This window comes from Penaeus chinensis, chromosome 14 (genome assembly GCF_019202785.1).
Source record: "Penaeus chinensis breed Huanghai No. 1 chromosome 14, ASM1920278v2, whole genome shotgun sequence".
In the NCBI taxonomy this organism is placed as follows: Eukaryota; Metazoa; Arthropoda; class Malacostraca; order Decapoda; family Penaeidae; genus Penaeus; species Penaeus chinensis.
The window spans coordinates 21,750,887-21,762,274 of NC_061832.1; the positions used below are offsets into that span (position 1 = coordinate 21,750,887).

Sequence of the window (11,388 nt, forward strand, 5' to 3'; positions counted from 1 at the left end):
ATGTGTCTTGTTTGTGGAATTCCACCCGTCTCAGAGGAATCGCCAAGAAAGTAAGTTTATGCAGTGGTCACCCACAATCCCTTGTCTGTTGTTGCCGTGGGGGAGACTGAGGCCCAGTGTTGGGATCTCCCCTACTTTGGGCCTCAGCCCTCATCTCTAATAATTTTGCATGGTCCTTCCTTCTTCCCTAATCCTTTTCTAATCTTCCATTGTCCAATTCCTGTGGTGTGAGGGAAGTGTTGAAAGGATGAAAGGCTGACTTTGTGCCAGTCATTAATAACCTCAGGGAGCCTGGTTGATTGTCTAGCCCTTACCTCTTATGCGGACCCTGAGGTGTGGCCTTTTATCTTCCCCACATATTTCAGGCTTACCATGGCTATTGATTATGGGTATTTTAGGATTGCCCCTTTATCAACTAGCCTTCCCTGAATTAAACTCCTCTGGTTTACTGAGCCCTGACTCTCCTTTGATCACATCTCTGACCACTGCTACTACACTTCCCTCCTCGACATGTACTGTCAACTTGACCCATCCTGAATCCTCTACTCAAGTTATAACTCAGTCTTCAAAAGATGCCCCTTCCTCACTCCCAGCATCCTCCAACCCATTTGTCTTCATTTTCTACCTCGTCCTCCCTTTCTACAACTCTTCAACCTTATCACCCTCATGCCCACAGTGCTATCTCATTCCACACCACTCCCTCCTCCTCCAGTTGTTGCCCCTCTACAATTCCCACTTCTACAAACCTTTTGAATATTCTGTTTAGACTGATTTTTTGTGATTCCCCCACCAGCCCCTTACTCTGATAATACCCTCCTCTTCTAACAATTTCTCCAAAGACAAATAGGCAGAGTTTCCTTCTGCAGTTGTCCCGATTGCTGATGCCTTGTCACAGTTACATCTGAGTCCCAAGCCCCTGCACTATCTACCCTGGTTGACCTCACTGGCAAACCTATTCCTACCCATCCCACACCCCATCAATGTCAGAAATGCTGGCATTTTGGCCACCCTGCAAAGCACTGTCACTCCACTGCCTGCTGCCCTCTGTGTGCCCAACTTGGGCATAACTGTTCATACTGCCTAGCACAAACATGTATACATGCCAGTTGTGGTGGCTCCCATAATATATTTTATAGGGGCTGCCCTGCCTAGAAGTTTGAGTCTGAGGTAGCAGTTCTCTGATACAGACTTGGCCTTACTCTACCAGAGGCCAAGACAGGTAACACGCTGACGAGGTTTTTCAACTGATCCCTACTCCAGTACCATTCTTCATTCCACACTTATCCCCTCTACCCAAGTAGTCTCTACATTTTCTTCAGTACCAGTACCCTCCCTTCCCCTCCTTCATTACAGTGACTTCTGGCAACTGTCCAGCCATTTGGGCGGGAGTCTGTACATGTAGCGGAACTTCCTGCTCGACTTGCTCTAGCATGTCATAACACCTATAGTTGTACTCATCATGATGAATTGTTTTTTCATGATGGTTGTAAGTTAAAAAACAGTTGCAAAATTGTCTCCACAATTACCTACCTAACACCTATTTCTACAGTATGGCATAGAATCCATAAACTATCAGGGAAACATCCCCCTCTTCCAGCCTCAGTTCTCCATGTTCATAACATTAATTTCTGAAGCTTTACAAAAAGTTGCTACTGCATACTTCAGCCAGGTCAGTAGTGGCTGTGACCTTTCTCCCTACTTCTGTTACATTAACCCAATGTCAACAGGTGATTTCCCAATGCACAAGCCCTCTCTCCCGGCTTGTATTCATTTTGGCCCAGGCTAAGGCTGCTGGGTGCCTGGGCCACTATGTTTGTACGTGCTACCCGGCGGCTAAGGGTTAAAACACCCAAGAAATGCACTCCCTTCTCTTCCTTATTCTCTACAGAGCCCCAATACTCCCTTTTCCTCTACTGGACTCCTTTCTTAATTATAGTCGTGCAGCAACACTCGTGAAGGCCCTGATGGCAGACATTACCATATGCTACATCTTCCACCTACCCCCTTATCTTTCCTACTGATAATCTTATACAATATTTGGACAACTGGAAACTTTCCTTCTCACTGGCCTGAAGCACATATCCTACCTTTCCTTAAACCTAATAAATCTGGCATCCTCTCTCAAGACCACCGTCCCATTGTTTGTGCAAATTGCTAGAAAGAATGGTCACTTTATGCCTGATGTGGTACTTTGAATCCAACCGCCCTTTTATCCCGTTACTGACTTTTGAAGAAAAAAAAACTACGCTTTGGAGATCAATGGCAACATACCGACTTTGAGTGTGGGAGTTCGGTACATCAAGCCGAATCACCGGCTCGTAGCGCTTTGGCGTGTTGCTGCAGCGTATAGCTGCACTCCACAGATCGATCATTTTGTTATGACGCCTCAGCGCGTGACCCATCGGGATGGGGTTAACTTCTTAATTTTGATTCCATCATGCTCAAAGCACAGCTGACCCACTTGCACATTTAGAAAATTACAGAACATCTGCCTTTGCCTGCCCTAGCTCTGTTTTAGCCATTTTCTGAGACCTGGAAAAGGCATATGATCCTACATGGTGATACCACATCCTTCCTGTATGTAGATGATTTTATCATGTATACATCAGGCCCTTCTATACTGACTTTATCAAATAATCCAATCTGCAATATCTTTAATCTCTTCCTGTTCCACTGACCATGGCTTTTCCTGCACCAAAATCATCTCCATCCATGTAGTATATGATACTACATGATGGTACCATATTCTCCAACAGTTGTCCTCTCTAGGCATACATGGAAACATGGGTGTCTTTATAAAGTCTTTCCTCTCCCAATACACTTTCCAGGTCAAAATTGCCTCTTCTACATCATCCTTCTTTCCTCAAATCTAAGACATCCCACAAGGCAGTGTGCTCAGTACCACTGTATTCCTTCTTGATATTAATGACATTGTCTCAGTTCTACCACCAGGAGAACGGTCATCACTATATGTTGATGATTTAACCATCTATGCCTCTGGCACATCCATGCCAAATCTCTGCCAATTTCTTCAGTCGGCAATATCATCAGTATCTTCCTGGGACACAAACCATGACTTCCGCTTTTCTACCTCCAAATCTTTCTCCATCCTTTTCTCTCGCACACGTGTAGATCCCCAACCTCCACTCTTCTTATATGACACTCCACTCCAATACCGTTCCTCTGGCAAATTCCTAGGCATTATTTTTTACTACAAACTGTCCTGGTGAGAAAAAGCTTGCTGCTGTCTACGAATCTTACAAACTCTATCCCATATATCATGATGGTTGCATATATATCCTTCACTTGATCTAACCCCTTTCCTTTACCTTACCTGACCTTAACCCATTCACTCGTCAATTCCTTTGTCCAGCTTTGACAACTAATCACAAACTCAACCACCCTTCACTACGATTTACTATAGTGCTACATGACCTTAGAGGTCTAGCACATTTATTTTGCTTTTAACCATTAACCATTGTCTCGATGGATGCACGTCTCACCCATTCACCCTTTTCTCACCTCCTACCTTTTTCTACCCATAAATATCCACCTTGACTTATACCTTCCTCCCAAATCAGCTCCCTTATTTTCCCTGATACACTAAAATCAGATACTTATATGATTTTAAGTAAGGTTTGATAACCAGTGTGTGATATATATATATTTCTTTTATATTTTACCAAATAATCAATTTGTTTCTTTTTCCCAACACTGATGGTATTTTTATTTATTGTTATTTAGTGAAATGTTGAATCAGATTTTTTACAGTAGTAGTATGTAATTTTTTGTTATCATTTTACCTCTTCCTTTGTCTTGCTCTAATGCCAGGAAAATCTAGGGTTCACTGTAGTATTGTTTTGTGAAAGGTCACTACACATAAACAGCTACACAAGTGCTTGGTTAATTAGTTGACCTCTTGACCTCACCTGATTTCACCTTTCCTTGATGTTGTTAATATTGATGCTATTATTATTATTATTATTATTATTATTATTATTATTATTATTATTATTATCGTTATTATTATTATAATAGACATTAATTGTAATGTTACTGACATTAACATCAATATATGATAAAAGGAAATATTTCTGAAAACCAAGGAAAGGGGTAAGCAAATTAGATAGGTAGTTTAAGTATTTGGCTCATTGGTGACTAAGTACTTGTGGAACCATCTATGTTTTAATACAGTTAATAAACTAACCTCACAGTGAACATGGCTTTGTATGTACATACTGTCCCTGCTGGCATCAGGTTAAGTTAAGTTAATATAAAAGTCCTTAATTTCTGATTCTGAAATACAATTATAAGGACTATGACAGTTGGTTCTTACGATTCATCTTTTTTTCAGTTTCTTTGGAAAAGCCTTTGAACAAGCTGCAGATAAAACTGGTTCCAAAGCCGAATTAGAATTTTTTGACACAAATAGTAAGTATCGTACCTGATTATCTTAATTTCAACTTCAAATTGTGAGAATTGATATAGTTTACACATAGTAGACAAATTCTACCTAATAAGTGACTTTGTCTTCACACTGTATTGCTAATCTAATCTCTGGTGCCCCTTTTCTCAACAGTTATACGACTGAGTGTGGATGATCGTAGTAAGTTCTTTGATGCACTTATCTCACTGCTCAGCTAAAGGTCTTATGATTTATGGTTAGTATTTCATTAAGGAGGAGAATGTCAAGATCTTTATTCAAAGTAGATTAATTCTTAAAATTTTGATATCATAACATCCTTGTGAACAGGTTTTGAAGCTTCAAGTGCTTCCTTTGTGTTTATTTGGATTTTCAGTATAGAGTGAAATTATTTATGCCATGCCCTTATTGTAGAAGATTTTTTTTTTTTTTAATTGGTCTCAGAAGTGCTAGGCAAATAATAACTTGGTGTATTGGGCCATTTGCATAGATGTATATATCATGTATTTTAAATATTTCTATGTTTTAGTTTTTCATCTATTTTTACTTTTTTTTATGAACATTTAAATTGATAGGCAGATAGATGACTAGTGAAATAACCAAAGAATTAAGCTCTATCTTGTCACAATGAATGAGACGGGAGAAACTGTAAAAGACACTGAATTTTTGTAAACTGTTTTAACCATTTGTAAATGAAAGCATTTGATATCAGTAACCTATGAATTAAAATTTCCCAGAGAATTTGGTAAATACAGAGTATATATCATGACATAGAGAATATATATTTACATGACAAAAATATAGAAAATGAAGAAAGCTTGCATTTCATGGGGCAAGATAATGCCTTGATTATTTTTATTTTATTTAGTTACTAATTAATTTGTTTTATATAACAGATACTATATGAAGTAAATGGTTTGAGAAGAGGGATTTACATTTCTTCTGCTTAAGAATGGTTGTTTTCACTTAAAAACAAATTAATAACAAAATGTCTGTTATACATGATGGGCTACTATGAAGTAGTACAGTATGTAAGGAGCCCAGTGGGAGAAGCAAAATATAGTCCTTTACAAAACAAAGTCAATAAATTTCAGACTGCCGAACATCAGTGGCACAGTTAGACCAGAGTCTATGAGATAGAGTGAATGATTTCAACAGTGTATGGGACTGGTTTATGTTTATAATGTTTGCAATTATATATTGTATTAAACTGTGATATGCAATTGGTATATTCTGTATATTATATGCTTCATCATTAATGAATTGTCTTTCTATATTATGCAAACCCCTTTTTTTAAATAACATTCTTGGAGTTCAGTTTTTGTATTTTAAAAATGTTACTTACTGCTTTAATGAGATGGGTCTTTATTTTTCTATATAAACTCTTTTGTGTCATCATGATTATTAACCAGCAATTCTTATGATATAGATAGAAGGGTGAAAAAGGTATTTATTATTTCTGCTTTTAACCATTGCCAGTAATATTCCACTTTCAGTTTTATTCCTTCATTCACTAGAACTTCACTTGTCATTTTTAGCATACAAGCCATATTATACATGAATCATAACTACTACTGCATTATTTTCAATATCTTTATATATTTATTGTGATATTTTCACATGTATAAATTGGGTATCTTATAATATTTACTATAAATATACAGAGTAATTTGCTTTATAAACTTGTAGAAAAAGAATAAAATTAAACCTTGGTAACTTGACCCATTATGTGCCTGATTAGTTTTCATGAAGGATGTGTTATGTACATATAGTATTTTAATAAATTTATATGGACTTCGTGATTACACTAATCCATAACCTTCCAAGTTCTCATCCACTTTGCTGTAGCATAGTTCAGTCTAAATGGATAGCAAATGGTTCCTTTTACCCATTTTCTTATCAAGTGAGCAAAGAATTCTTTGTGTTAGTTGGGAATTTATAGACATTGAAATTAAACCTTAAAAAATGTGTTTTGATAAATTCATTTTCTCTTGTGTTCCTTTTAAATCAAGGTCAAGGTCAGGAGCATTACCACAACAAAACTTTCCAGTAATAAGTATAAATAATGCTATTGTAATGAGGCCAAATTATGTCATATAGGTATTACGTAAAGCCATGTACTAGATTCTTTTTGGTGTTCAAAGGAAAAGGATTAGTTGTGATGCCAAATCATTTCCTGTTCATGTGCCATGACCAAGAACTGTCTCCAGAGGGTATGGAGAGGGATATAGTCAATAGATGTGCTATGTGTCGAAAGGGATAAATCATTCTTTAGTTAGTTCGGTATCAGTGTGCATGGCAACATTTCCCTCTTGGGATGCTAGAAAGCATCACATATTTTGTATATGTAACAGCCGACGACTTCTACACTATAGGAAAGGTTTTGCAAGAGATAAGGCAGTGTTTGTGTGGTTATCAGACAATAACACACAAAAAATGTTGCCATTACAGTAGCCCAAGACACTAAATAGCTAATTTAATTAAATTTGATGTATTATGGAGGTATATACTGCAGGCACCATTAAGGTACAGTTATAATAACAAAGGTGATGAAAGTATGAAAATACATAGTAAATGATGTATTATGGAGGTATATACTGCAGCACCATTAAGGCAGTTATAATAACAAAGGTGATGAAAGTATGAAAATACATATTAAATGACCAGCCAGTGCCTGGTGATTTTGAACAAGAGCTCGGACATTACTGGTTTGTCTGCACACAAAAGCGGTAACTTGCAGGCACTGGTTGCTCTTGTGGAGGGGCCTTTACATTTGTTTTGATGGTATGCATACCCTCTGACACAAAGCACTAAAGTGGCCAAGTGACCAAAAGTTGCCAGGCAGGGTCTTCTTCAACTGGAAGTCCCATAGTCTAGAGGCCAGACAAAATTTTGAGCTTTTATTTAACTACTACTTCCTTCAGCTACTACCATTAGGGGTTGCCACAATAGATCATTCTCTGGTGCACTTGGTCTTTTACGCCTTCTGTTACATCCACCATCTGCATGTTCTTTCACTGCTTCCATAAACCTTCTCTTAAGTCTTCCTCTTTTTTTTCTTCTTCCAGACATGTCCGTTTCAATCCTCCTCTCAATATACTCATTGCCCCTCCTTTTGACATTCCTAGACCACCTCAACCTCACCTCTCAAGTCTTGTTGTTGAACCGGCATACATGCATTATCCCTCAAAAAATGCAACATCTTCAACTAGGCAACTTCCTTTTCTGCTTCCTCTGTGCTGTGCAACATAGCATGCCTCACCACATTCTTGTAGCCCATTCATCTTGTCCTCATGGAAACACTTCTGTCATATGTGACTCCCACCACCTTTCTCCATCCATTCCATCCAGCATGAACTTTCCTCCTCACTTCTCTTCCACAGTCTGCTTTGCTCTGTACTGTAGATCCCAAGTACCTGAACTCACAGCCCTTACTGTCTCTACTCCTTGGAGCCTACTGTTTCTCTGTCACCTCTGTTGCAACACCGGTACTTAGTCTTGGTCCTGTTTGCTTTCAAACCTTTTGTCTCCGAGTGCATCCCTCCATCTTTCCAGCTCTTTCTCAACTTCTTCTAGATTCTTGTAACAAATCACCATAATATACAAGCAGCATAGTCCAGGGGACTGTTGTTGTATCAGTTTATCAGCCTGTCCATTACTACTGTAAACAAGAAAGGGCTCAGAGCCGATACTTGGTGCAGTCCGACTTTAACTGTTAAATAGTCTCATTTTGGCTACACACCTTACTTCTGTGTTATTGTCTTCATACATATCCTTATTACCTTCACATTCTTTACTGCCACTCCTGACTTTCTCATATAATACCATAACTCTTCTCAAAGCATCTTATAAGCTTTCTCCAAGACTACAAAGACAGTATTATTCCCTGTATTTCCCCATTACCATTCTCTTGGCAAATATTCCATGCATCATACATTTCTCAGGGATAAAGCCAAAGAGTTCATCATTAATACACACAACTCTCCCCCGTCTTATTTCCCAAATCTTTATTACATGACTTACTAACTTAATTCTTCTATACTTGGTACAGTTTTGCCCGTCATCCTCATTTTTATTAATTGAAACTATTTATTTATTTGTCTGTTGAAATGTTTCTGCTGCATCAATATCTAAGGTTATTAATGGCATATTTGACATACAGCAATAGGATTGGGCTTAGGAGAAAAAAAAACCCATGTAAGGAAGCTTTTGGGTTCAATAAGGCAATGTTTGTCTGTAAGTAAATGAGCCAGGCATCAAATATCATATACTATTATGATAGTGTTGAGGTGAAAATGGTAAAAATGAATGAACGATTAGAATAAGTGGACAGGAGGGGATGAATAAAAGGAAAGATAATGAAAAATTAGTTGAGATGAGGGCTGCATTCCAAAGTAGGGGTGATCCCCTACATTCGGCCTCAGTCTGTCTCCTAAGCCCCTATGACAACAAAGACTATGTGTTTAGGGTTCCATCACTTTGAATAGTTTGGGAACCATTGCTCCAAACAAAATACCTGTTAAGTATCCCCCCCCCCCCCCAAAAAAAAAAAGGGGGGGGGAAAAAAAATTGCCATAAACTCGTATTAAACTGTAATAAAATGTACAAATTAAAACTGGATTCTATCGGTCAATGAAATTGTTTAGCCAACTTGATCTTGGGTGTCATGAAAATTGGCCCTAGTATTAATGCCACAGTATTTGGTGGCATGTCCATTTGGAGGAACTTAAGATGCTGATGAACATCCTGAATGGTGTGAAAAAAGGAAAAAAGAAATAGGATGACAAAAGTCATCAAATCTGACAGCTATCTATTACCCTTTATTATTACAGTGCCCCCTTCCCTCTTCTCATTAGAAATCCTTCGTTTCTCAGACCAACACCCCTCCAGAAACTCTTGAAGACATTCAAAACTTCTTTAACATGATACAAGAGAATGCCCCCCTCTCTCATCCATCCTCCAATCTCTCTACTCCCATTCCCTTTACATTCAAAGTAACTGCTGACATCCATCCATCCATCCTCCTCATGTTCCCCCTACTTTGTTCTCCCATTCTCCCAAAATGCCCCATCGCTCCCCTTCTCCATCTGCACCATCTCCCTTTACCCACTTTCCTTTCCGCTCCCTCCTAGATGACCACGCGATTCCCTTTTGTCACATCTGTGATCTTCTCTAAACCCTTCCCCTCCTGACATTTCTCCTGATACTTTCCCCTCTTTCCTTGTCTCATTCCCCTGGTTGTTCTACTTTTCCGACACCCAATTCTACCCTTTTTACCCACTGATTGCTTCATAATGGTTTTTACACCATTCCTCATGCAGTGTTCCTCTTCCTTCTTCAGATGTATAGATACTCTCCATTTATGGCCAAATCGCCCTTCACTCTTAATCTCCTATCCCCTTATTCTGATCCCCGCCTTACTCCATTTGCTCCCCATCTTTCTGCTTTTCACTACCATGCCATCCTATAGGCTCCACGACCTTTGACATCTAACACATTTTGTCCCAATCTTTACCCTTTTCACCAGAAAACTTTGCCACAGTGCTATATGACCATTGATGTCTAGCGTATATATTTTAACCATGAACCACTCTCCATTACAGTGACAATCAGCATTAATGGAAACAATATAGATAAGAGAAGTTAAATGCAACAAGGCTGTGGCCATTTTTTCTTGATTATAAAACTTTTGTACTTTTAGGTTTGTACTTCAAAATATTCCAATATCCAGGACACACAATTCGACTTCCGGGTTTGTAGGTCATACATTTTCACAGCAAATTTTACTTAAAATCTTTTATAATCTAGTAATGATGTTAAGGAAAATAATATTTCATGCATTTACCAGATTGCCACTTCCACATTCTTACTTTAATACATTACATTTCATACATTTACCTCTCATTATATCAACTCTAGCACATCACAGATTTGTGGCTTTCATGGGTACTAATTAAATCTCAAACATTCCATACTTTAATATCTTTTCTTTATCCTAGTGGTGTCCCTGCAGGTATTGTTGTTGTATTAGATATCTCTTCTTTACCTCTGTAAAAAATACTATATCCTCTTATAATAATATTATAATATGATATTATAATAATATTATATGATATTATAATAATACTATATAATATTATAATAATATTATAATATAATATTATAATATTAGATTATAATAATACTATAATATAATATTATAATAATATTATAATATTATTATAATATTAGATTATAATAATATTATATAATATTATAATAATATTATAATATAATATTATAATAATATAATATTATAATAATATTATAATATAATATTATAATAATATTATAATATAATATTATAATAATATTATAATATAATATTATAATAATATTATAATATAATAATATAATAATATCAGATTATAATAATATTATAATATAATAGTATAATAATATTATAATATATTATAATATAATATTATAATAATATTATAATAATATTATAATATAATAATATAATAGTATTATAATATAATATTATAATAATGTTATAATATAATATTATAATAATATTATAATATAATATTATAATCATATTATAATATAATATAATAATATTGTAATATTTCCCGAGGTGATCAGCAGGCAACGCAGGAAAGAACGCTGGCATGCCCGGTGATAAGTGATTTATTACGAGACAGAAAGCTGCTCGTAAACCAATACAAAACACTGTATACCACTTACCCTGCAGAAAAAGCAAGGAAGCGTATTATGGTGAAACAGGACATGGTTTCAACTTCAAGATCAGCGACCATCGAGTTAATGTCGGTCACCATAGAACATCCAATGCTATGATGGTGCACATGGAGCAGTAGTTCTTACCCTTTTTCAATGTTCGCACCTTTTCAGCTCGGAAAGGAACTGGCCATCCTAACGCATCATCCTGCGGATTAGTAAGCAAGTTTCGTACGTTCACTTGG

General features: G+C 36.7%; 1 protein-coding gene across 1 annotated transcript in view; it reads left to right on the plus strand.

The window, feature by feature from the left end:
• LOC125032506 (cell division control protein 45 homolog) overlaps positions 1-6,222 on the plus strand; it is a 23,308-nt gene extending 17,086 nt beyond the window's left edge. The window contains exons 11-13 of the mRNA XM_047623673.1: positions 1-50; positions 4,355-4,431; positions 4,580-6,222. The exon at positions 1-50 is cut by the window's left edge and continues 156 nt beyond it. Of these exons, the coding sequence (XP_047479629.1) occupies positions 1-50; positions 4,355-4,431; positions 4,580-4,644 (192 nt within the window). The 3' untranslated portion in view covers positions 4,645-6,222. The remainder of the gene's footprint in view (positions 51-4,354; positions 4,432-4,579) is intronic.
• Positions 6,223-11,388: the final 5,166 nt, after the last annotated feature.